General features: G+C 49.7%; 2 protein-coding genes across 4 annotated transcripts; both read left to right on the plus strand.

Moving 5' to 3' along the window:
• The first annotated feature begins 81 nt into the window (after positions 1 to 81).
• On the plus strand, positions 82 to 2,438 carry Mustn1 (musculoskeletal, embryonic nuclear protein 1). Its single transcript, XM_075988942.1, has 3 exons — positions 82 to 428; positions 1,424 to 1,556; positions 1,729 to 2,438. Exons 1-3 carry the CDS (start codon positions 420 to 422, stop codon positions 1,833 to 1,835), a joined length of 249 nt encoding a protein of 82 aa, XP_075845057.1. The 5' UTR covers positions 82 to 419; the 3' UTR covers positions 1,836 to 2,438.
• Positions 2,439 to 4,508: 2,070 nt separating this feature from the next.
• Itih4 (inter-alpha-trypsin inhibitor heavy chain 4) lies at positions 4,509 to 22,881 on the plus strand. 3 transcript variants are annotated; one of them, XM_075988943.1, is made up of 23 exons: positions 4,509 to 4,619; positions 6,402 to 6,562; positions 8,115 to 8,219; positions 8,329 to 8,491; positions 8,625 to 8,735; positions 9,212 to 9,340; positions 9,683 to 9,799; positions 9,996 to 10,164; positions 10,244 to 10,369; positions 10,557 to 10,738; positions 10,816 to 11,001; positions 13,449 to 13,588; positions 13,769 to 13,923; positions 14,174 to 14,203; positions 14,449 to 14,505; positions 14,914 to 15,081; positions 15,763 to 15,846; positions 16,170 to 16,202; positions 16,284 to 16,388; positions 17,852 to 18,020; positions 21,916 to 22,070; positions 22,183 to 22,279; positions 22,675 to 22,881. In XM_075988943.1, the coding sequence occupies exons 1-23, from the start codon at positions 4,527 to 4,529 to the stop codon at positions 22,742 to 22,744; spliced, it is 2,805 nt and encodes a 934-aa protein (XP_075845058.1). In that variant the 5' UTR covers positions 4,509 to 4,526; the 3' UTR covers positions 22,745 to 22,881. The 3 variants fall into 3 exon arrangements, with proteins under 3 accessions (XP_075845058.1, XP_075845060.1, XP_075845059.1); XM_075988945.1 differs by having other exon boundaries at positions 14,914 to 15,000; XM_075988944.1 differs by lacking the exon at positions 14,174 to 14,203.
• Positions 22,882 to 25,110: the final 2,229 nt, after the last annotated feature.

The raw sequence follows: 25,110 nt of genomic DNA on the forward strand, positions 1-25,110 counted from the left end.
CCTGGTTCAGGGCCCTCCCTTTCCTCAGAGATTTCCCCTCCCACCCCTGGCACTGGGATGGGTTCTTGCAGTCAGCCTGCCCAGACTGTCACACACATTCCAGGGTTCACATTCATAAACACAGCCCGGACTTGGTGCCAGCACCTCCCACCTGCAAGAGAGCAGCTGTTCCCAAAGGCACGGGGTACCCCCAGCTGTCTATTTTTCGCCAGGACTGCTCCCCATCATCTCCGAGAATAAACACCAGCTAGTAGCTGCATGGATCTGAATCATGTGGGAGCTTCCAAAGGAGGGGAGTGACTGCCCAGGACACACAAGCAGGCTATATAAGTTCCAGAAGGTTGGACTTCACACAGATCTCTTCCTGTGGCTGCTCCCTGCCAGAGCCTTACCTACAGAGAACTTACTTGGCATCTACCATGTCTGAGGTAAGAAGAACCTAGTTGCGGCTAGCTGGTGCCAAGGAAGTTGGGAGGGGCAAGACTGGACCCTAATTGCTGGTGTTGGCTTTGGACTAAAAGCCAAGCCTAACAAGAGGCCCTGCAGCCGTGGGGCCCTGGGGCCCTGGGAGGCTGGGCTCAGTGAGGACACCCTGGTCCCACCAGGCTCTGGTGAATGGCTTTGGTTGTCCCACAACTTGTGAGGTGTTGGGGGTGGGGAGAACTTAGGTAGACCCGTGTGTGCTTTTGAGTGTGTATGGGGGAGCTGGCTTCGATAGCTTAGTGCGTCCAGTTGTATATATTCGTTACCTGGAGGAAGAGTGTGCCTATAGGTCACAGCTGTGTCCTTCTGGTTCCCTAGCAGGGTGTGTCTCTGGGCAGGCTTGTGTTTTCCTGGGAGCCTTGCCCAGGCAGAGGGAGGGAAGCCCTGCACCTGCCTGCAGGGCTTAAGAAGAACTAAGGCCTCAACCTCACAGGCGCCTGGGGTTGACAAGGAGGGGTTAGCAGAATCTGACTTTCCTGGCTCTACTGGGACAGACAGAATAGCAAGGTTGTGCTTGCTGCTTGCTCCATGACTGTCTACCCTGTCCCCCTTCCAAACAATAATTGAAAATGCCAGTGTTTTCAATTTGGGGAAAGGGTAGGGGGCAGTCCTTATGGGACGCTTTGCTACCCAGTGAACAGAGCATAGAACTCACCCGATTTCCTAGGGTTGCTCAGTCTTGAAGGCCCTGTGCCCCTTGTGCCCAGTCCTGAATTTGGCAAACAGGCCAGTATGAGGCTGCAGTGGCCACCCCTCCAGGAGCTCTCTATGGGCCAAGGTCAGATGTCCAAGTCAGACCAAGAGGACAGGGGGACTTGTAGGGGTTGGGAGAAGAGTAGGCTTTGAATTGAGTTTGGTAATCTGGGAAGATGATTCCCCTGCCAAAGTTGAGGGGTTCATCTCAAGGCCTCTAATTGTAAGGCTCTCTGGGCTTTCCAAGGTTGGCACTGCTGAAGCCCCCATCAAGAAGAAGCGTCCCCCTGTGAAGGAAGAAGACCTGAAGGGGGCCCGCGGGAACCTGGCCAAGAACCAGGAGATCAAGTCTAAGACATACCAGGTCATGCGGGACTGTGGTGAGTGTGCTGCAGGCCCTTGGTAGGGCTGGGGACATCAGCATCTCCCAGTGGTAGCTGAGAGGTGTTGAGGGCTACTGGGTATGAGAGGGGCTGCGCCCAGCATAAGGAGCCTTGTTCCTGAGAACACCAGTTTAGGTCCCTGCTTCCACTCTTCTGCTCTTACCCACAGAGCAAGCTGGCTCAGCTGCCCCGTCCGTATTCAGCCGCAACCGCACAGGCACCGAGACAGTCTTCGAGAAGCCCAAAGAGGGACCTACCAAGAGCGTCTTTGGCTGAGAAGTTCACACTGCGCCACTCCAAACACCTGGACACAGGAGCCTTTCCCACGAGCTAGCTAGCTGTCTGTCTGTCTGTCTATCTATCTATCTATCTATCTATCTATCTATCTATCTATCTATCTATCTATCTATCATCTATCTATCTTTTTTATAATGCCGGAAGATGCCTTTTCCCTGCTGTCTCCAGAACTACCATGACTCCCACAGCCCTGGCCCTTCTTCCCCAGCACCTTGGAAACACCAATAAAGAGGGTGCCTGAGTGGCTTCAGCCTTGGGAAGGCGTCAGTTGGTCAGTGGCTGTGGCCACTAACTGCCAAGGGAGAGCGGGAGCTGTGGGGATGTAACACATTCAGTGCCCTTCCTGGGCTCTGGGGAGGATGGGGATAATGTGTATGCTTTCAGGGCCTCTGGGATGTACTGAAAAGAACCTTAGAGGTGGAGACATGAGGCAGACCTGATGACTAGACCTCTCTTCTCTCCTTGGTTTTTTTGTTTTGTTTTTCAAGACAAGGTTTCTCTGTGTAGACCAGGCTGGCCTTGACCTCACAGATCCACCTGCCTCTGTTTCCTGAGTGCTGAGATTAAAGGTGTGAGTTACCATGCCTGGCTTCTGTTCTCCTTTCTAATCCTCCGTTTCTGGGCTCGAAAGATGGCTCCACAGCTAAGAGTACTTGATGTGTCTGCGAGGACCCTAGTTCAATTCCTAATATCCACATGGTGGCTCACAACCATTTAACTCTGTCACCTTCTTCTGGCCTCTGTGGACATTGCATACATGTGGTACACCTGCCGTCAAAATCGTCATATACCTAAAATAAAAATACAATTTAAAACTAGCCTCTGGTTTCCCATCAACAGAATAGTTGAGTTGATGCTTGTCCCGGAAAGCAGGGCACAGTGGCACCTCTCAGAGTGAAGTCCCTCTGTCTGCCACAGAAGCCTCTGAGATGTTGCTAAGGTCCTCAACGCCTATCCCCTTTCCCCTTTGTTAGTCTGCTGCTTCACTGTGTCCCCATCTCAAAGACAAAACTAGGTATGGTTCCTCTGGCCAGAGGCAGTGAGTTTCTTGGACTCCCCCACCATACTCTGCTGCCCGTATGTTGTCTGGGTGGGGTGTGACCTCTCAGACCTGTGTCCTGTGTCTGTTGTGTCACATTGAGGAGACAGCCTGCCCACTGGGATGGCAAGACCACAGGCAGGCTAATAATGGCGCCTTCTGAGAGCAGGCTTGGCTGTGGATGATCCTGCTGGAAAGCCCCTCATGTGCCCTGGGCAGCTTTCTTGGGGCATTCTCACATCTTAGCCAGCCTGGCCTTATATAGCTCTGGCTCCTGGCTGGGTCTGTGCTCTGTGTCCCGGAGGAGCAGATCTTCTGTGGGGACAGAATCTGTACTTGTTCATTGAACCACTGAAGAACATTCTTCCAGAACCTGTGTCCCCTGTTTAACCCCAGTCCCATCCAGAGCCAAGAAGGTGAGCAGGTGCACAGAAATGTGGCCTCGGGCCATAGCCTTGCAAAGGAAGGGAAGGTTTTAATGGAAGCAACAGAAATTGTTCCTAGGGCTAGACACCACCAGCCTTGAGCTAAACTGCAGAGGTAATAAAACAGCACACCAGCAGCCAGCCGCCCTTCCGGCCACCCTTTCGTGTCTTACACACCAGCAGCTGGCCGCCCTTTCGTGTCTGACACACCAGCTGCCGGCCGCCCTTTCGTGTCCATGGGCCCAGGAGTGGCTTTTCCACCACCAAAGGAAATCTGCACCAGCCTCACCAAGTACCCACTGTCTGCTCACTTCATCACTATTGGTTAATAAAACAAAGCAAATAGTACTTCAGCTTTATAAAGGGCTTTTCAAGAAAAGCCACTAGTAGCACAGTGCGTAAGAAACTCTTTCATGATCCTGGTGTAACAGAATCAGACCACCTACTCTACCTGAACACAACCTTCAGGAACCCTGTGCAACCTCCTGTGTGTCCCGCCTTCCTGCAGACTCTAACATTACAGCTCTAGGCTCAGGGTATGCATTTTGACAATTCATGGGTGTGTCAAATTGCACACCTGCTTGGGGGTCTGCTTGGCTTGAACCTAAAGTCCCATTGCAGTAATAGGACCCAAACAGCAGCCTTGAACCAGAGAGTGAGCAGAGCTCCTGGGCCCAGCTCTTTTGCTCCAAAAAGTGCCCATCCTTGTTGGCATCCTCAGACACCTCTAGTGCTCCAGATGTCTCAGGGACCCCCAGGCATGCCTACCTGGCTAGGAAGCCCCTGTCTCTTCCAGGAAGCCACCTGGGGTATCCTTCCAACCCTAGTCTCCCTAGTGAGGCCTCTATTTCCTCCCAGGCTAGACTCATGAAGAAGAGACTGGCCTCATTGTTGGGTGTCTCTGGCCCTACAAAGCTTTGTGGATGACCTAGTGAGGTTGTGATTCCTGGAAATGTGGACCCTGCAGAAGGGGAGCTAATACCCAGCTCCAACCTGAGCCTGCCTTTCCTCAGGGTGTGTCCTGCTGTCATCCAGTTCACTGGACATAGGTCATTTGTCTCCTTATCTGAGGCCTCTGGGATTTTTGGCTTGGAAATCCCATTTCCCAGAACTTGCGCTGGTAGGGGCAGGACACCCAGCAAGTTACCAGTTTATAACCCACCTGCTCTCAGGATCAGAAACAGCCTGGCAGGCAACTGAAGGCCAATGAAGAGCTCGGCCCCTGCCCACATGTGGTGCGGCATCATACTGCTCCTGCCCTCGCTGCTGGCCGGGCTTCCGACCACCACTGCCAGGAAGGTAGCAGTATCCATAGCTGCCACTGTGTGTACTGGTGTGTGTGTGTGTGGTGGGAGCTGGGGATGAGCAAACACACCTGGGAAGTGTCTCGGGGTATGCGTGTGCAGGTCAATGTGTGTGCAGAGACATGGCCCTGCCCAGAGATCCTTGCAGACTCCTTCACTTCAAAAAAGGAGTGATCCCATTCTTGCCACTTTAGAGATGGAGACCTGCTTAGGCGATGGCCCCTTGAGGCTGACAGCAGCGCCAAGGAGGTCAGAATGTGGCTGTATGAGCCCAGCTCTTCTGTTCCAGATGAGTGGCTTCTGGGAATTATTTATATGTCCTGTCTATCCGTTTCCTCGTCCGAAAGGGAGTAATAATATAACCGACTCAGGGCTGTGCTGGTTGAAAATCAACCTCGTAATACCTAGGAAGCGTACAGTGCCACACCTGGGCCGAGCTGACATCAAATCTGTAAACAAGGCACGCTGTCCCTCTGTGTTAAACTGGGCAGGTGGGCATGAGAGTGTGAACAGTCCGTGTGTGTGTGCAGCATGACACACAGAGCAGGCAGGGGAGCACAGGGCTGTGCGTGTGTGCAGCGTGGCACACAGAGCAGGCAGGGGAGCACAGGGCTACGTGTGTGCAGCGTGGCACACAGAGCAGGCAGGGGAGCACAGGGCTACATGTGTGCAGCGTGGCACACAGAGCAGGCAGGGGAGCGAGCACAGGGCTGTGCGTGTGTGCAGCGTGGCTCACAGAGCAGGCAGGGGAGCGAGCACAGGGCTGTGCGTGTGTGCAGCGTGGCTCACAGAGCAGGCAGGGGAGCGAGCACAGGGCTGTGCGTGTGTGCAGCGTGGCTCACAGAGCAGGCAGGGGAGCGAGCACAGGGCTGTGTGTGTGTGCAGCGTGGCTCACAGAGCAGGCAGGGGAGCGAGCACAGGGCTGTGCGTGTGTGCAGCGTGGCACACAGAGCAGGCAGGGGAGCGAGCACAGGGCTGCGTGTGTGTGCATATTCTTTTTTTTTAATTTATTTATTTATTAAAGATTTCTGTCTCTTCCCCGCCACCGCCTCCCATTTCCCTCCCCCAATTAAGTCTCCCCCCCTCCTCAGCCCGAAGAGCAATCAGGGTTCCCTGCCCTGTGGGAAGTCCAAGGAACCCCCACCTCCATCCAGGTCTAGTAAGTTGAGCATCCAAACTGCCTAGGCTCCCACAAAGCCAGAACGTGCAGTAGGATCATATTCTTAAGGGGTGACCAGCCTCAGCGCAAAAGGTGTCTGTGGTGGAGTAGCCCTGTGGAGGGTCGGGAGCGAGGATGTGCTGCAGGTGGAACGGGCCAAGAGGATTGTCACCCCTCTACCGTTTCTCACAGCTCCCGTGATCGTCTGACGGGGGTGGAGCAGGAGCGTTTTTCCATTTTCACAGAGCTCAGCATTTCCAAAAATCGAAGAACTTGTTCACTGCCCTTTTATTTACCAGGCAGAGCTCAGCCTGGACCCCAGGTCCCTGACTCCAGGCCTCTGTCTCTGCCTGCATGTGATCCTGCCAGGCTTGGCCCCTCACCCTGGGGACTCTCTCTGGAGGCCTGTTCCATGGTGCTGCCTTGTTGGGAGTGAGGTCCACAGCGGCCTCTGACCTCAGACAATATTCCCATGTGAACCGTTTGACGGGATTCAGCCTGGGCCTAGTCCGCATCTGTGTCAGAGGAAGGGAGGAGTTTGGTCTGGGAACAGAGCCTTCCCTTCAAGAGTTGGGGGTGTCAGTTAAACAACACAGCCCTTTCCCCTCCCTTGTCCAGAATGGCATCGACATCTACAGCCTCACAGTGGACTCCCAGGTGTCCTCCCGGTTCGCCCACACCGTTGTTACCAGCCGGGTGTTCAACAGAGCCGACACTGCTCAGGAAGTCACCTTCCAATTAGAGCTACCCAGGAAAGCCTTCATCACCAACTTCTCCATGTAGGTGTCTTCCTGCTTCTTCCAACCCTCAGCTCAGCTCTGCAACTCCATCTCCTCTGAGCCTGAGACACGTGACTTGGGACACTCTTGCCCTGTCCGCCTCACAGGGAACAAGGATGTATGTCTGTCCCTCCCGTGGTCCGGCCTCCTCACTAAGTACTTCTATGTGGTAGAGCACGAACCACAGCATCTGGAGTCTTTGCCTTTGAGGAGTACAAACCTAAGGCAACTCTAGGCCAGAGGTAGACTCAGAAAGTCACCGAAATCATATTCCAGCTGAGAAGATATTAGCCCTAACTCCTGGGGTCCCTCTTTGTCACTGCAGAGGGCAGGCATGGCTACTGTTTCCTCAGGAGATGCCAAGGTTTCTGTGGACTCTGAGCTGGCAGGAGGCCCTCTGACTTCATTCACACCCCCATCCTGGTCTGTTTTGCAATGTTTATTAAACTTGGGGAAAATCCATGTTTGCGAGGCAAGCATTGAAGGGGGGTTGCTCCCAGTAGGGGAAGCGCTTAGGGGTAGAGGCCAGCAAGAGCACTGGCTAGCGTGGGTGTTTCTGGAAAACTGCAGGGGTGGGGCTAGGTTCCCATTGGTTCGCTCCTCCCTTTCTCCCCACCCACCTCCACTCCAGGGCAGTTTGTTTCCTGACTCTGGAGCCTAGGTCAGTGGGTCCCCAGATCTTTCCACTGCATGAGATGGAGAAGTGCGGGGCAGGTTTCCCTGCCCCCTGCTCTGGCCAGGAGCCTTGGCAGAGCATCTGGAGAAGCTGTGAACTCTCCATCCAGCAGAAGGAGCCAGGCTTCCCGTCTGTCCCCATTCTGACCCAGAGTTACGCCCTGACCAGGGAAGTGAGAGAAAGATGCCTGTTCTGTGCACTCGGTTAGAGCCCTCTCTTCCCCTCTCTGCACACTTCCACCCTCCCACTCCTCTTTCTGGTCCCTGTTCATCCTATAAGGAACCCCTAGAACAAGCCATTTTCTGTGCAGAGAAATGGCTTTGACAGTTCCTTCTCCACCTCAAAGGGTGACGACTAGAAGCTTGTCTCCACTACTAGGTGCTCCAAACCTGCTTCCAAAGATGCCAGGCTCCCTGCCACAGCCACCCTAAGCAGGAGGGTTAAGGGAGAAGCTGCAGAGAATAGGATCACAGCCTTCAATCCTGTGTCTCCCTCCTGCTCAAGCCTGGCCACACAGGAGGTGGAGTCAAGGCTGGGTAAAGACCAGAACTGTGTTGTTCTGCTCTGATTGACTGGAGCTGCAGAACAATGCATAAGGTCCACGGGGCAGCTCAGAATATGGGCTGAGTTTAGCCCAGTCCTGCCTCCTCTGTAACCTGCCCCGCTCCCGCAGGAAGACCAGTGCGAACTAACACTGTGTGTGTCTTGGGATTACTGAAAGCATCTCCCAGTGTCATACATGAGGTCTTCTACACAGTCCATGCATGATGAATGGTAGTGACCCTAGATGAAGACAGGAATCACACCAAAAGGCTCACCAAATTCTAGAAAGGCCCTTCTAAGAAAAAGTTTTCAACTGTTCTCTTCCCTGTCCAGGGTCATCGGTGGCGTGACCTACCCAGGGACTGTCCAAGACAAGGCTGCAGCCCAGGAGCAGTACCAGGCAGCAGTGGGCCGGGGAGAGAGCGCTGGCCTCGTCAAGTGAGCATATGGGGAAGGGTGCATACAGGTAGAGACTATCTAAAGCCTTCCTTCCCTCCAGCAGCAATCCCTACCTGGGCCAATGGGCTGTTATTGTCCTATCCCCCAGGACTGCAGGGAGGCAGACAGAGCAGTTTGAAGTATCAGTCACTGTGGCCCCTAAAGTCAAGATTACCTTCGAACTGGTATACCAGGAACTACTCAGACGGAGACTGGGAACATACGAGCTACTCCTCAAAGTGAAGCCGCAGCAGCTGGTTAAGCACCTCCAGGTACCTGGTTCCGCCCTCTCCAGGAAGCCCCCTAGATTTCCCTTCTCAACTAAGGCAGCTTCTCCTTGCCACCCAGCTTCCTGGGAGCACAGCTTACTCATGGATCCCCTGGTGACCCATCTCTTGCTTCCAGATGGACATCCACATCTTTGAGCCTCAGGGTATCGGATTTCTGGAGACAGAGAGCACCTTCATGACGCAGGAACTGGCAGACGCCCTTACCACCTCGCAGAATAAGACCAAGGTGAGCCTGCTATGACCACCAAGTGAGGACATCCCAGGGCCAGTCTTTAGTCCAGCTGACTGTGGTCTAGATTTCCATAGAAAATGGTTGGATGTTCCCTGAGCTGGGAAGGCTTCTGAGATCTGTGTCCATGCCACTGCCAAGAAGACAGGGCAGTAAAATTTAGAGATGGTCAATGGGTCCTTAGAGGTGGTTGGGGTTTATGGGGAACAAACTTGGAGAGTGGACTGATGGGAGGGGCCTCAAGAGAGATAACTGAATTGCACTGAGCTCAGGTGTGTCCCCAGAAACAGAATTCATACCTGAACACGCCCTCACACACATACCAAATGGAAGCAGCCACCTTTGGCTCAGAATGAACATTCCCCCAGAATTTTCACCCATGGCTGCACATGGAATCTAACTTTCCAGTGCGCACATAGAAGGGGTGTTGGCCTCATTGTTCCTTTCAACGTCAGCTTTGATTGTTCCTCCAGGCACATATCCGGTTCAAGCCAACACTCTCCCAGCAACAACATTCTCAAAATGACCAGGATACAATCCTGGACGGGAACTTCATTGTCCGCTATGATGTGGACCGGTCTGTCTCTGGGGGCTCCATCCAGGTGGGTAGACTCCAGGCAAGGACAGTGAAGCCTTCAGACAACTAAGCATGGATGTTCTAGAAGAGGAAAACGATGGCTCCTCACTGCACTAGGGGCTGGGTCACACAGAAAATAGGAGAAAATGGAAAGAGTTGTAGGGTTATACATGAATATGGAAGTCTTCTGTTAGCAAGGGGCTGAGTTGTGGGAAATAGTGAGGATTTGGGGGAGCTACGGAGCTGGGATGGAGAGGGGTCATGAAAAGGGAACATAGGAACCAGGGATTTGGGATGAAGGGGTCTAACAGAAACTGGGCCGGGCTGAAGTTCTGATTACCTGAGTGTGGGCTCACTCTGCTCACAGATTGAGAACGGCTATTTTGTGCACCACTTTGCCCCTGAGGACCTTCCTACAATGCCCAAGAATGTGATCTTTGTCATTGATAAAAGTGGATCTATGTTAGGCAGGAAAATCCAGCAGGTAGGTTTCCTGGACTATGAGATCATCATCAGTCTAACCTTTTATGGTACCATGGGTGGGGGTTTCCTGGAGTCAAGTCTGGTCCAAAGCATAAACTATGAGCCTATCCAAGATACCAGGAAACTAGCCCATGGATCACATGCCTTTAGGGAGCACCTCTGAGACACCTACCTTGTCTTCTCTCCTGCCCCATTAGACTCGAGAAGCCCTAATCAAGATCTTGAATGACCTCAGCCCCAAAGACCAGTTCAACCTCATTGTGTTCAATGGGAAAGAAACCCAATGGAGGCCGTCACTGGTGAAAGCCTCAGAAGAGAACGTGAAAGAGGCCACAGGCTATGCGTCCAAGATCGAAGCTGATGGATGTGAGTATCCTGCATGGCAGGAGACTTGGGGGTGCCCGTGGTCACTAGCTGGGGTCAACCCTAAGCATGTGCCCTTCAGGGACCAACATCAATGATGCGGTGCTATCGGCTGTGGAACTCCTGGATGCCAGCAACAGGGCAGAAAAACTGTCCCCGGGCAGTGTCTCCCTTATCATCCTGCTCACAGATGGCGAACCCACTCAGGGTGAGGACACTGTGGCATTCTGGGGCATGCTAGACGTGGAGCAAGGCTGGAACTGCTTCCAGACTGGCTGTGAAACCTGGGGCAGGGAGAAGGAGAATCCTCAAGACCCCTTTGGCTCTGAAGTTCCAGAACTATCCATTGAGCAAATGATTCTTTTCTCATCCTCTTCCCAACTTCATGAGTCTAGGGGAGACCAATCCCACAACTATCCAGAAGAATGTACAGGAAGCCATAAACAACCGATACAGCCTCTTCTGCTTGGGCTTTGGTTTTAATGTCCACTACCCTTTCCTGGAGAAGCTGGCACAGGACAACGGTGGCCTGGCCCGGCGCATCTACGAGGACTCAGACTCCGCCCTGCAGCTCCAGGTACCAGTTTGATCTGACGTGGGATACAGACGGCTAGGCAGACCCTGTTTGTGACGTATTCCCCTGCCACTCTGTAGGACTTCTACCAAGAAGTAGCCAATCCGTTGCTGTCAGTAGTGAGCTTTGAGTACCCCAGTGATGCTGTGGAGGCGGTCACGCAGGACAACTTCCGATACCACTTTAAGGGCTCAGAGATGGTAGTAGCTGGGAAGCTCCAGGCCCAGGGGCCTGATGTCCTCACAGCCAAAATCAACGGGCAGACAGTAAGTATGATTGAACATCCCAGAACCAAGGGGCAGCGGGGCTGTCTGGGCAGCTACGTCATTCACAGCTAGAGGCACTGGGCTCAAGTCCCAGTTGTACCAAGTTCCAGCTGATTGGTCCCGGGTGACTATCAAAGGACCCTTCTCCTCAGGTTTTCCTGAAGGACACCAGCCCCAGCTGCGTGGGTCGGTTCATGGTAGAAATCCAGTAAACAATGTTGTGATGCTCATGAGAGAACATGGCACATAGGGGAACTGATCGCTCAGTCCGCCCCCCTGCCACCTTACTCTTCTGTGAGCATGTGATGACCGCAGGTGTTCCTTCTCAATGTCCCTCTGTCCTCACATTAGACCTTTGAGGGTGTGGGTAGGACAGCGAGAGCTATTCCATTTCATAGGTGAGCAGCCCAAGGTCCAGGCAGGACAGACAACATATGCTGCTCTCCTCTGCTTCTGGGACACCTCATAGAGCCCCAACCTTGCTTGGACTTCCCTGCTCCTGGGTGCAGGACAGTCAGCCTGTGATGTCACAGATAAAACAGAGCTGTAGGAGGAGGCCGCTAGTTTCGTCCCTGGCTGCTCAGCCCCAAAATAACCACACAGATGCTGTATTAATTAAATCACTGCTTGGCCCATTAGCTCTAATTTCATATTGGCTAACTCTTACATATTAATTTAACCCATTCCTATTAATCTGTGTATCACCACATGGCTGTGGCTTACCAGCTAAAGTTCCAACTGGTGTCTGTCTCTGGCAGCTCCACGGCATCTCTCTCTCTCTGCCTTCCTTCTCACAGCATTCAGTCCAGTTTTCCCCGCCTCCCTAAGTTCTGCCCTATCAACAGGCCAAGGAAGTTTATTTATTCATTAACTAATAAAAGCAACACATAGACAGAAGGACCTCCCACAGCACAGAGCCGTTAGGTTAAAGGATAAAGTGGCAAATAAGGCCAATCTTACATCCCCTTCAGGGACAGACAGCTTGTACAGAAGTAGAGTGACCGCCTGGAATGTTCCCGACAGTACGTGCCCAGGAATTCAGCAGAAGTTCTGCTGAGATGAATGATAAGTAAGAAGGAGCGGGACCTAGAAGTGAGGAAGAGTTGTTGGGCACATATGCCAGCAGGGCACCTTGCCTGCAGAGAATGACCATGGGGATGGAAGGCCCAGGGCCTCATCTCAGACACAGTCAAGTATAGGAATGTTCCTGAAGGCTGTGTGGCCAAGCAACCTGTCTTTAGACCAAGCTCCGTCACCTCTCAGAGGTGGGAAGTGGGAAAATTGCTTAAAGCTCTTGTGCCTCAGTTTCCCCCGATTACAAATGTGACCACCTCACATGCCTACCAGCCCCATATAAACATGAACGTAACTCAGATTTCAAACATAAGGATGGATCTGCTCATTCTCTTCTTCTTTAGTATTGGGGATTGAATCTAGGGCCCTAAGGAAATACTCTACCACTAAACTATATCCCCAGTCCTCTTTTTACTTTTTATTTTGAGACAAGACCAAGATGGCCCCGAACTTCCTCTGTAACCCAGGCAGGCTTTGAATTTTTAATCCTCCTGTCTCCCAAGAAGCTAGAAACACAGGCTTGTGCCAATACACTCAGTTCTTGGATAAGCCCAAGAAAACGTTAGTCTATTCAAAATTAATTTAAGGAAAAACATCAAGTAAGTAGTAACTTTACTGTGTAGATAGAGAAAAACCTCATGTCTGTGACCCTCATACACCAAAACTCTGGCAAGACAGACCCTAGGTAAGAGCCAGGAAGAGACTGGTGCCAGCAGAATGGGCAGAAGGTTGTGCAGGGTCTCTTAGCTGACCTCTGAGGGAGAGGCTTGGCACGCCTGTGCTCTCAACCCCATCGCCTAGGCTGCCAGCTGGGCCAAACTAAGCCCATGACTGCCTTTCCCCTGGGAAGAAAGCAGCCAGACCACAGTGAGGTGCGCAGTGTCCTGCCATCGCCCCCAGGGCCAGCCCCAGCCGAGGGGTGATGTGGAGCAGACAGGCTTGTTGGCGTTCTGACGCTCTCGTCTCATCTTTATTGCTAACTACTGGGGTCCTTCCTTCTCTTTCCTTTCTCCATGTTTGGGGGAGGGGAACCCTTTCTGCTCCACGTTGTATCTGAGACACCTTCCTTCTGCACTGGCCTGGAAGTTGCCTCCCTTCTTATTAAAGGTCAGATGACCTAAACTCCAGGCTACACAGCTGTCTTGCTATGCATGGACTGCTAACACTTCTCCCCACCTCCCTCTTGTCTTGGAGGGTCTGTGGGAGACCCTCATACTCCTGAACTCCCTCCCTACCCCCCATACTCAAAAGGAATGAAGCCCACATAGTTGCCCTGACCTGCCCCCATCCCAGTTAGGGTTCTAACTCTGAATGCTGGTCAGCTGTGGGCATCGGGCCCTCCCTCTCTCACCTGGGCTGGTACCTCTTTCCAGCATAAGCAGAACATCACCTTCCAAATGGAGGCCAACGTAGCCCAAAAGGAGGAGGAGTTCCGGAGCCCCAAGTACATCTATCACAACTTCATGGAGAGACTCTGGGCATTTCTGACCATCAACCAGCAGCTTGAGCAGATGTGAGTGACCCTGACCCTTGTAAGTCACTGCTGTGGGCTTCACATGACATCAGTAAGTCTTTCCGTGGTGGTACAGCTGTGGAATGCAGTGGTATGTCCGAACTCTACACTCTGCCAGTGAGAGGAGACTGCCCAGATGATACCAGGGACCACCTGAGCTCTCCTGTCTTTAATCCATAGGATTTCAGCATCAGGTGCTGCGTTAAAGGAGCTTGAGTCCCAAGCTCTGAATCTGTCACTCAAATACAATTTTGTCACCCCTCTTACACATATGGTGGTCACCAAACCTGAAGGCCAAGAACAGTTTCAAGCTGCTGGGAAGCCTGTGGATTCTGGTGAGTGTGGGCCTGGGTCTTGGCACCATCAGTCTGCCGACTAAGCCCCTGCCATCCACAGACTCCCAGAGACGAGGGGAGACCCATCTCAGTTCACCAAGGAGGAAACTGAGAACAGATCTTGCAGCTCCTTAAATTCACTGTTTGCATCTGTAGTCTGGAGCTGGGGAAGCAAGTTTAAATGTAAGCACTTAGAATTGGCAAAACCACCCTATAATACCTCCCTCTCCTTTTCTTTTTCTTTGAACAGATAAAGGACCAAGAGATGCCTTCTTAGGGGGTAAGGGCCTGATGACTCCAAACCCAGCCTACATATAGCCTACCAGTATGCTGGAGGCCACGGTCTGCCCTGCTCCCAAGAGCTGGTGCTGTCTGACCAAACTCATGGGTCTACTTAGTCACTGGTTCACTCAAATGCTGGCCACCCCTTAGGGCTTGACCTGATCCTAGGTACACAGTCCCCATCTGGATGGAGCCCCAGAGGGTTGACTCCAAGGGGTAAACACAACTCTCACTGTCTTCCAGGTCAAGGCCATTTTTTCAAGACTCACACCAGAAGACCTCAACTGCCGAAACAAAAAGGTGATGGTGGGGGAAGGGACGGAGAGGAGAGGTTGGCAGAGTTGTGGCAGGAGAGAGACTGGGCTCTGAATTTGCCTGTGAAAGGAAGTGCTAAGCCTGGTTCACGTGGCTGGTAACAGGCCTGCCACTGTTTAATTCAAGTTGGCCATCTAGAGTCTTACTTGGTCCAGAGAAGGGGATTTAGTAATCAGGGTAATTTAAAGGGCACAGCTCAGGGAAAGATTGCCCTTCCAGAGGGAAAACCCTACCAGTGGTTGTCTCCTGCCTAGGGGAGGCTCTCCAGCAAGGAAAACAGGGGCTATGTACCCTTTCTACATCCTGCTCCTGGCATATGGGCCCCCTTCCTGACTGTGGGGAGCCAGGACATTGCCTGTGAGAACAATACTCATGTCAGTGTTTTTAATCTAGGAGCTACTCTCCGCACAGATCCCAGACTGAGTGTTACTGGCTCTATATTCAGACCAGCCGCTTTTCCTGGACTTCCGGGACCCCCTGGTGATCCTCATTTTCCTGTTCGCTTTGATAGCAATAATTTCAGGCTGTATCATCTCAAGAGACCGGACATGCCACCCTTCCGTGAGCCCCCTTTCTTTCTGACCCACAGTGGCCTTTCTTTTCCTTATAACTTGACTCTGACCCGTAGAGGGAGGGAGGACACCAAGCACAAGCTAGGCAAGGATAGCTGCAAAGAAAGCAGGTGGTTGGGCCTAGCTAGACCCTGTCCTAAAGCAGAGCCGGGACCCAGGGGCTGGGATGAGCACCTCATTTCCTGTGGCTACCCTCACTTTTCCGGCCCTTAACCAGCCTACTCTTTGCCTAGTCCTCAGCATTGAGGATCAGGCATATGATGCCCTGGCTCCTCACTGCCCCTCGATTGCCAGCCCACAAGCCTGGCTGAGCCCTGGGTCACAGGAGGACTCAGTACAGACTCTTTGGACGCCATGGCCAATCCTTTCCTTCCTGAGGCACCTCTTCCTCCACCTGTCAATGAACATCAGACCTCCCCAGAAAAAGACCTTGTTTACAGTGAAGATCCACTCCCCATGACGGAAAGGGAAGCCTTCCCCACCTCCAAAGTCAACTATGGTCCCTTGTACTTCTTCCCATTCCCAATGTGAACTCAGACTCAGTCAGGGCCTATCTCCTTGACATCTCTCCTGCCCTCTAGGCCTGAGCTTGATGGGCAGTAAGGACAGGGCCAGGGGCCAGGCAGGTGCAGCAGGCCTCGTGTCCTGATTGACTCTCCATTTTTGTTAGTAGATGTTTCTATGCCCTCAGCAACAAGAGATCCTGTAGTTTTAAGTCAAGCTGTGGCACAAAGCACGAAGAAAAAAGATGCAGGTACCCGGGGCTAGGGATGGAGCTTGATAATAGGCCGCTTGCCTGGAGTGCACAGGTCTCTGAATTTGCTTTCCAGCACCAGAAATAAACAAAAACATAAAGATACCCAAGCCAGAACTCCCTCGGTAGCTCTAGAAGATATTGGAAAGGGGGAGCTCTGGGGGGAAAGGGGGAGCCCTGGGTCTCTATAACCTGTCACATGGTATTCTACATGTCAGAGTGAAAAGAGAGAACCCCAGTCACAGTCACTCACTACTCGGCCCACAAAGCCCTGTTCCCCAAAAAGAGACTACCTGAACCCAGAGCTTTTCTTTTTCTTTTAGAGAGCGCCACACCAGCTGAACCCACACACCCAGGTAATTACCCCTGCCAGCTCCCGCCCACCTTTGGCCCCCTTGACTCTTCCTGACCTAGGAACTCTGTGCTGCCAATTTCAGCTCCTACTGTCGTCTTGCCACTTCCTGGATCCAGTGTGGGCCAGCTATGTGTGGACATCTTACGTTTTCACATGCCCATCAATCTGTTTGAAGACCCAGATCAGGGTAAGAGATGCATCCCAGGAATCCACCGAGAAACCCAGATCCCACTCATATGACTTTGTAACATGTGGGTTTGCTTGTTGGGGTTTCTCTCTGCCCAGTTCCCACAGCCGGCACGTCCCAAAGAAAATCACACAGAGGTCTCCATAAGTTATAAATTGATTGGCCCATTAGCTCAGGCTTCGTATTAGCTCTTATAACTTATATTAATCTATTATTCTTATCTATGTTAGCCATATGGCTTGGTACCTTTTTTTGGCAGGGCAGGTCACATCCTGCTTCTTCAGTGTCTGGGCAGGACTGCGAGAGAGCTTCCTTCTTCCCAGAATACTCCTGTTCTCATTGCCCCACCTCTACTTCTTGTCTGGTTTTCCTGCCTATACTTCCTGCCTGGCTATCGGCCAATCAACGTTTATTTAAAACGTAATTGACAGAATACAGACAATTCTCCCACACCATGACTTACCCCTAAGCACAGCAACATCCCCATCATGGGCAAAAGCCCTGTGCACCGAAAAAGGCCTTTCCTCCCACGGCCACCTACAAGCTTTCACGGGAACTCCTCAGGGTCTGCACACACATGGGTCAGTTTTCAGAGCTGAGAGAAAGCTAAAGTTGCCTAGAGTCCGGGATCTGTACAGTCAGATGAGCCGAGAAAAGGGTAGGGGTGTCTCAGGTAGAGGAGACAGAGCCGAGGGACACAGGCACCCTGTGACTCTATGGGCCCCTGGCAGTATGGAGAAGGGAATAGTTGAAGAAGAATGCTAGCCTCTCCCACTCACCAACACTGGAGTGGCCTCACTGTGCAAGCTGAAGTGTCCAGGCAAACACAGGGGGTACAGCAGTCAGCAGTGTTTGTGCTGAGCTACAGCGCACTCTGGGGAAGCCACAACCCCTTCATTCCTCTGAGAACCACGTGGTCTCTTGCTTTATCCCTCAGGCTCACTGTACCTGTCTGGTCCCTGAGGAAGGCACTTTTCCCCTTACTCCCAGCCCCAGCCGTGTGATAAGCTGGAGCCCCAGACACACTGCTGGAGACTGATGGATGCTTCAATACTTGAAGCAAGACATACCCTCCTATTATCAAAATCTAACAAGGTGGCCGTCAACATGATTTGAGGTCCAGATTCACAGAAAACCAAGTCTTGAGTGGCTAGACCTGAGCCAGGCATGATGGCACACAACTTTAATCCCAAATAATGACAGAGGCAGGAGGATCTCTGGGAGTTTGATGACAGCCTGGTCTACATAATGAGTTTCTAGGCCAGCCTGGGCTACTAGGTGAGATCTTGTCTCAAAAAAACAAAATAAAACAAAAAACCAAAGGAGAAGAAGCCGACCTAAAGTGGAAGTGTGTAGAGAGTGACCTTTCTGGGGATCCAGTTCCAGGAGGACATAGTCAGGGAGAGCCTGGGTCAGGACATTGCCCAGAGTTGCCTTTGAACTCTCTGGTTTGGCCTCCTTAGGGCTTTGGGTAGGCGGTGTGTATGAGAAAGACGGGTTCTCAAGGATCGAGGTGCATATCCAGGAGTCTCGCCTGTTTGTCCGTGCAAGCCCTGAATACGTGGTGGTGATTCGGGACCAGAAAAGCTCCCAGTACAAATGGAAGCAGACACTGTTCTCTAACTTACGCAGGTAAGGCCCAGGGTGAGGTCCTAGGTATGTGTGGCCTCTCAGGCTGTATGAACTGTGATGCTAGTGATGACGGTGGCCAGAGGTTGGTTAGGAGTCCCCTGTAGTGGCAGCACTCCGGGCAGGACAGGGGTAAATCCCCTAATGTCTTGTGGCTCTGGAAGCATTGTCCTGGAACCTGGACCTCATCATTAACCCAGGTCACTAGCCCATGTAAAGGCAGTGTGGTTTGGAGCTAGCTTTGTAGGCCATTCTGTATGCATACACCACATGGCCCTTCAAGTTTTTGTTTCCTTACTAACCACCAGGCTTTTCCAGATTCTGAGTGGTGAACTCACGATGACATTCATGAGAAGCCCGAGGCCCGGTGCCAGGGCTTGTAGATGCTTCTCTCACTGCATGTGTGGGAATTCTCGTTGCTGTAACATGCACCTGGGAGGAACAAGGGAAGAAGGATGGTTTTGGCTCGAAGTTGTCAGTCAGTGGTCATGTGGTCCTGTCGTTTCTGGGCACGATGAGGCAGATCATCATGGCGGGAGGAGTGACGGAGAGCAATGTGGCTCACCTCAAGGTAGCCAAGAGGTAGAGAGAGAAGGAGCATATGCCTGCCTAGCAGACTTTTTTTCTGCTTCTTGTGCCATCTGGGTCCCTACCCTAATGCATGCTGCTACCTATGTTCAGGGTGGCCTTTCCTGCCGAGTTGTTATCTAACATGCCAATGGTCTCTGGAAATGCCTGTATAGACACAATCAAAGTTATTTTCTTGTAATCTCCTAAGTATTTCACAGTCCTATCAAATTGGCAATTAAAATTAATCATCAACCTGTTTGAAGATTTAGTGAGGAGAGAGTAGTTTAGCTGATATCACACATTGGGAAGCTAGTGGGAAATGGAGGCAGATGATTCTGGGAAGCGTCACTATGCCACTGTAGGCTTTTGAGGCCAGCTCTCTAGCGAGGTAAGTCACAGGAGGCTGAAGACCTTCTGTAGTATGTCCTCTGAGTTTCCAGCCTATCTCATAGCCTATCTTTTTCCATGCAAAAAGTCTTGTCCATTTTCATCTTACCAAAACTTTAGCAGGGACTTGTTCACATTTGCCAAATAAGCATACACACAGAAAATCCAGTGTGCTCATCTGAAGTCCTTCCAATGTCATAAGGTGTGGATGCAAGTTTCTGTCTTGCCAGCAGCTTCCAAATAAACACACTGAGGCTTACATTAAGTACAAATGCTCAGCCAATAGCTCAGGCTTATTACTAAATATCTCTTACAATGTAAATTAAGCATTTCTATTAATCTATGTATTGCTGCATGGCTCATTGCTTTACCTGTCTGCCAGCATGTCTTGTTCCTTTTGTGTCTCTGGCATCTCTCCTAACTCTGCCCTTCTTTGACTTTCCATAATTCTCTGTCTGACTCTCCCACCAACCTCTAACTATCCAGCTATTGGTCAGTCAGCTATGTTATTAAATCAGTCACAACAACATATATTCATACAGTGTAAAGGAATATCCCACATTTCCCCTTTTTGTGTAATTAAAAAGTAAGATTTTAACTTTAACATAGTAAAATTATATACAACGAAAACAGTTATCAAATAAGAATTACAATTCAATATCTAGTCCATTTATATTTGGCAAAATTAGAGAAAATATTCTATTATCTATTTTATATTTGTGAGTCTAAAGTTTTATATCTAATTTACCTTTTATCATAGCTAAGGTAAACTTTAACTATGACTATCTAGTCTTCACCTTTATCAAAGACCCCAGAAGGGTGAAATGTTTCCTAATGACAGGAGCACCTGGCTGCCTGGACAGTCACCCTAGATTCTTCTGTGATGTTGGAACATTCAACTTTGGCCTATAGGTCTAGTATATTGAGGACTTTTCTTTGAATCAAAGAAGGACTGACCCACCTTGTCTTGGCAAAGTTCAGCATTATTTTCTTTTGTATCCTGTTTGTCCAATTTGGACAGCATACTATCAGCAATTGAGACAAGGACAGTTTCTATGCCCACATGGCTAGCTTTTGCCATAAAGAAATCACATTCCATATGAAGTTTCTTTGATGCCCATCATCTTCTCTGAAGTAGATCAGTGCTGCCAGGAGCAGATGTGTCTCATTGTCATGAAAAACCTTAGGTTAAGGGGTTTTTTTTAACCATATTCTGTAGGTCTTTGAAGTGTTTGAAGACCATCTATCTATCTAAATATATCTGTTTATAACCTTGAAAACATACCTAACATGACTATAAGTTTGACTGTTATAGATGACTATTAATTTGTATTTTTATTATACATTACATTTTTAAATGAGTTGCATAAGCACAATACCCCAAACAAGAATAGAAACATACATATAGTATATCAAAAATAACTGTGTTTGTATCAATAAACTAAAATCCACACCACTGTAAAATACTTGGAGATTAATAGGTTAATAGTTGCCTTTTTTTTTTTTTTTTTTTGGTTTTTCGAGACAGGGTTTCTCTGTGGTTTTGGAGCCTGTCCTGGAACTAGCTTTTGTAGACCAGGTTGGTCTCGAACTCACAGAGATCTGCTCGCCTCTGCCTCCTGAGTGCTGGGATTAAAGTAGTTGTTTTTTTAGATTAAAATGGATTCAATAATCTACCCTTTTTTCCTATCACTCATCTATCATATTCCCTTTTTTCCTTTAGAAAGAGATTTTTGAATTTAACTTTTGTTTAGTCTTTTTTTTAAACTAAGACAAATAACAATTTGTAACCAGCCTCTCCTTAAATGAAAATAAACACCCCATAACCCATCTTTTGGGAATGTGGGTGTCATTCTCTAGACTACTTCATATTTTTGGGGGCATTGGAATTTGGGGGGACACTGAGAAAATTCAGGCTAGTGATTCAATCTTAGCTAGAGTAGTTTACAAGGCTGGATCATCTCAGCCAGCAGTCTTGAAGCTGTCCTGATTGCAGAACTGCAAGGAAATTGCAACCCTTTGAGAAGCTAGATCAACAGGTCACCCATTTTCCTTGGTATCTGGTGCCCTTGCTCTGAAAATACATAAACTTTTCAAGGTAATATATATTCCTGCATGAGTACTAATGTAGCCTGTGTGCTGTACTCAAGTCAGCAAGGATGATTTTCTGTTTTATGTTTGAGCAGAAATATCTGTTGCATGTTTTATAGTTTTTCTAGGTTTATTTCTTAATGGTTGTAGTCAGGATTTTCAGGGAGTCTTCCCAGAAAAAAAAAACATTAGTCACCTAAAACCATGGCACCAGCTGTAAAAACAGAGTTCAGGGCAGTTGTATGAGACTCTCTTGCTACTGTGAGCAGAAACCCCCAACGGAACATCTTAAGGGAGGGAGGATTTACTCCCCCAAATCAGAGGTTTCAGTCCATCTTGGCAGAGCAGAGCAGCTTTCTGTGTTACAGCCCAGGGCAGAGAATACCTGCAAGAAAGAATTTTCTCCCTTTTATTCTGTCCACGCTTTATTTGGTGGGGTAGTATTGCCCATGTTCAGGTGGGGTCTTCCCCCTTCATTTAACATCCAGAAATATCCCTACAAACACATCCAGAGATGAATTTTACCAATAGTCCAGGTGACTGTTATCCATCACCCCCAATAAAAGCATATAAAATTCATTCATAAGAAACCAATTTAAAACCAGAGGAAGGAATTGCAATTCTCTTTTATAAACAGCGTGGGGAAATCGACATCGTTCAGCTCACGTTGGTGCTGTTCTGCCCGTGAGAAAACTGAGCCGAGAAGACTTAGGGGATTCTCTGCCTAAGGCCACGCAGTGACTTCCTGGCCAAGAGGAGAATCCCCCACCCTGCCACCATCTTTGCACCACCTTGAGACTCCACACAGGTGTCTCTGCCTTCCTGCTCAGGCTTTGGGGTTTCTCCGCAGCTTGTTGATAATCATGGACGAGAAGGGATTCCTGGAGCTCAGTGGTCCAGACAGAGTGACGATTGGTGTCATGCGCATGAGTGACCCTCAGAAGAGACTGGCGCTTCTTGTGTCGCAGGCTGAGCGCTTCTCCAACCGCACCATTGGACAACTCGGTACTCTGCTTGCCCTTAGAAACCGCCTGTGATGGAGCACAGACAGGTGCCTCTCACTCCACCCACCTCCCTCACTGTCTTTATCCCTCACTGACCTGCTCTTTAACCCCAGGTCAGTTTTACCAGGATATCATCTGGGACCCACCAGTTGGACCAGATAACACAACACGGACACTTAGAGTTCCGGGAACAGAATACCCAGCTACCAGGTAAGTGTATAGCCAGCCCACTGAGTCTGGCTGTGGTGGGTAGGGATTAGGAGGGTGAGAGCTGGGATCTACAGAACCCCGCTCTTGTCCCCTTGCTTGGGAACTAAAAACAGATGAAAGGGTGATTTAGCTTGAACTCACAGAAAACACAGAAAAACACAGGCTCTCCTTGTTTCTTCCCCAACTTCCAAAGTCCTGCGTCCAAAAGACCTCACATGTTAAGTTCCTTGAATAATCCTTTGGGCAACTGGACCTTCGTGACCTATGTCAGAGGGAATTCTGAGGGACTCGGAGATTCCCTAACTCCAAGTTCCTGTCTACAGCTGTCTCCTGTCTCTTTCATCTCACCTGAGATTTGTTGACCACCTGTTTATGGTTTCTGTTGTCCACCCCAGAGAGCTCAAGTTGGACTACGGAGAAGGGTTGCCAGCAAAAAAGATCTCCTGCTGGACCGTGAAGATATAGCTGTCAGGAACAGTGTTGCCTACCTTACTGTCCTTGTGTGCGGATGGATGACACCATATGCCACCAGGGCCACTGGCGAGGCTTAGGTCTCAATGGGGAGGAGGATTCTCACTTACAAATAAAGAAGGCGATATGAACCCAGGGAGCTGGTGTTATGACTCCATGAGGCTCACCTTGGAGGACACAGGGTCCCAACCTGAAGGTTCTGCCCCACAGAACATCAGAGTCTTCCACAGCTGGCCCTCAGCAGCCAGGGCCCAGGGAAACCCGTAGAAGGTTTTCAGCCCTATCTTGGTCTTTGTCAGAAGAATATAAAACCAGACATTCAAAATGTCAGTGCAGCACCCAGAGCTGAAGAAGGTTCTCCAGAAAGAGCAGGTTGGAGACCTACTGTGCAGTTGCCTGGGCCATGAGAACCAGCTTTGAGTCACAAAGACTCACCTGGGTCACACAGTTTTGTGACGTTTTTGTCTTGAGATGGGAATGAGGAATGTCTTTTCATCCCAAAGAGGGCACCAATGACCAATTAAAGCAAGGACTCCACCCTAGTCTGTTGCTGGCCAACCAGCTTCCAGAAGCTCAGAGAAACTGGGAGGGAGGTGTGGTGTTGGTGGAGCAGGGGCACATGCACAGACAAGCGCGCGCACACACACACACACACACACACACACACACACACACTTTTCTGAGGGTCGAAACTTAATTCTTCATTTGATTTCTCTCTCTGCTGGATGTCCTTTTGTTATACATTTTCCCCTTTTATTTCACCTAAAACAGATTTTTATGCAAGAAAAGACTACCTCATAACCACAGTTACATATTCCCCCAAACAGATTGGAATCTTTACATGAGGAGAAATCACATGAAGACCACAAGTCACAACATGTTTTCCTTAGAAGCCCACAAGTAGTTAAACATTTTTTATATTACTTTTCCCACTATAACCTCTTTACCCTGAAGCAATGATTCTTTTATTTCTGATGAATAGTTTTAAATCAACTAAGCCAGTTCCTTTTGGACTGGCAGGCGCTGTTTGTGGTGCTGGGGTAGCAGATTTTTAGGCTTTAGAGGAACTTTGGGTGAGCGGTCAATTTGCCATCTTTTTTTCTTTATACACAATTGGGTCATTTCCCTCGTACAAGGTTGTTTTTTTAGGATGCATACTGGGGTCCGTGATTAATTCTGTACGTTAGATGACCAAGGAGCTCAGGTCTAGCCTTGGGGCTAGGGACATCACTGCTTTCATTGACTTTCAGCCTGTTTTCCACACAATGCACGGAACTTCCTTGTTCTTATTTTCCATCCTCTGCAATTCTCATGTCTAACAAAGGGAAAGGTGACTTTTAGCCTATTTTTGCCTTTTTTTGTATCTCTTATTGGAGCAATTGGCAGAATAACCTAAACTATTTCCCTAATTATCTTTACCAACTGTCCTAACCCCTGTATCTTTTAGGTTAACTCAGAAAGCCCAAATGAATCATAGATCTAACTAATTAGCATTGCTCTTATAAAAATGATCTTCATTATGACCTGCAAGTAAGTTGCCCGGTGAGGCGTGGGGTTTTCCCAAGAAACATCACACTATACTAGATACAGTGGGATCCTTTCACACAATAATCACACCATGCCAAATACAGGAGGAACATGCAGCAGCAAGCAGGAGGAAGCACAGCAGAAGCCGAGGACATTCTGCAGCCAATCCTCCCAGGCTTTGCCTCCGCAGAGTTTAGCTTTGCTATTCAGTGACTTGAACTCCACAGACTCCATTGCTGACCGTGCTCCTCTGGCATGGCCACTGACTCTCGTGTAGTTTGTAAACCAATGTATTTATTGAGAACTTACTGAAGCATGGATGAGGGGTTAAATACAAAACCATGAGTTAATCCAAGACCACTGCATCACTGGAAAACCCACCCATCGTGGAGGATGACTCAGTGTTGCAATCCTGGGGGCTGTAAATAACCCCCCACCAGCAAACCCCAAAGAAGGGAAGCGCGCGCGCACACACACACACACACACACACACACACACACACACACACACGCTACCACCGGAAAATAACAGGAATTAACAATCGCTAGTCATTAATATCGCTTAATATCAATGGACTCAATTCACCTGTAAAAAGACACAGGCAAACAGAATAGATATGAAAATAGGATCCATCCTTCTGCTGCACACAAGAAACACACCTCAACCTCAAAGACAGACATTACCTCAGAGTAAAGGGTTGGGAAAAGATTTTCCAATCAAATGAACCCAAGAAGCAAGCCAGTGTAGCTATCCTAATATCTAACAAAATAGACTTCAGACTAAAACCAATCAAAAGGGACCCTTTATACTCATCACAGAAAAATTCATCAAG

The sequence above is a fragment of the Microtus pennsylvanicus genome, chromosome 10 (assembly GCF_037038515.1).
Source record: "Microtus pennsylvanicus isolate mMicPen1 chromosome 10, mMicPen1.hap1, whole genome shotgun sequence".
Classification (NCBI taxonomy): Eukaryota; Metazoa; Chordata; class Mammalia; order Rodentia; family Cricetidae; genus Microtus; species Microtus pennsylvanicus.

Coding starts and splice junctions, on each gene's coding strand:
- Itih4 (XM_075988943.1), top strand. CDS start 4,527: ATGAAGAGCTCGGCCCCTGCCCACATGTGGTGCGGCATCATACTGCTC. Junction 8,220..8,328: donor GAGAGCGCTGGCCTCGTCAA/GTGAGCATATGG, acceptor CCTATCCCCCAG/GACTGCAGGGAGGCAGACAG. Junction 18,021..21,915: donor CTGTTCTCTAACTTACGCAG/GTAAGGCCCAGG, acceptor GTTTCTCCGCAG/CTTGTTGATAATCATGGACG.
- Mustn1 (XM_075988942.1), top strand. Junction 1,557..1,728: donor CCAGGTCATGCGGGACTGTG/GTGAGTGTGCTG, acceptor TCTTACCCACAG/AGCAAGCTGGCTCAGCTGCC.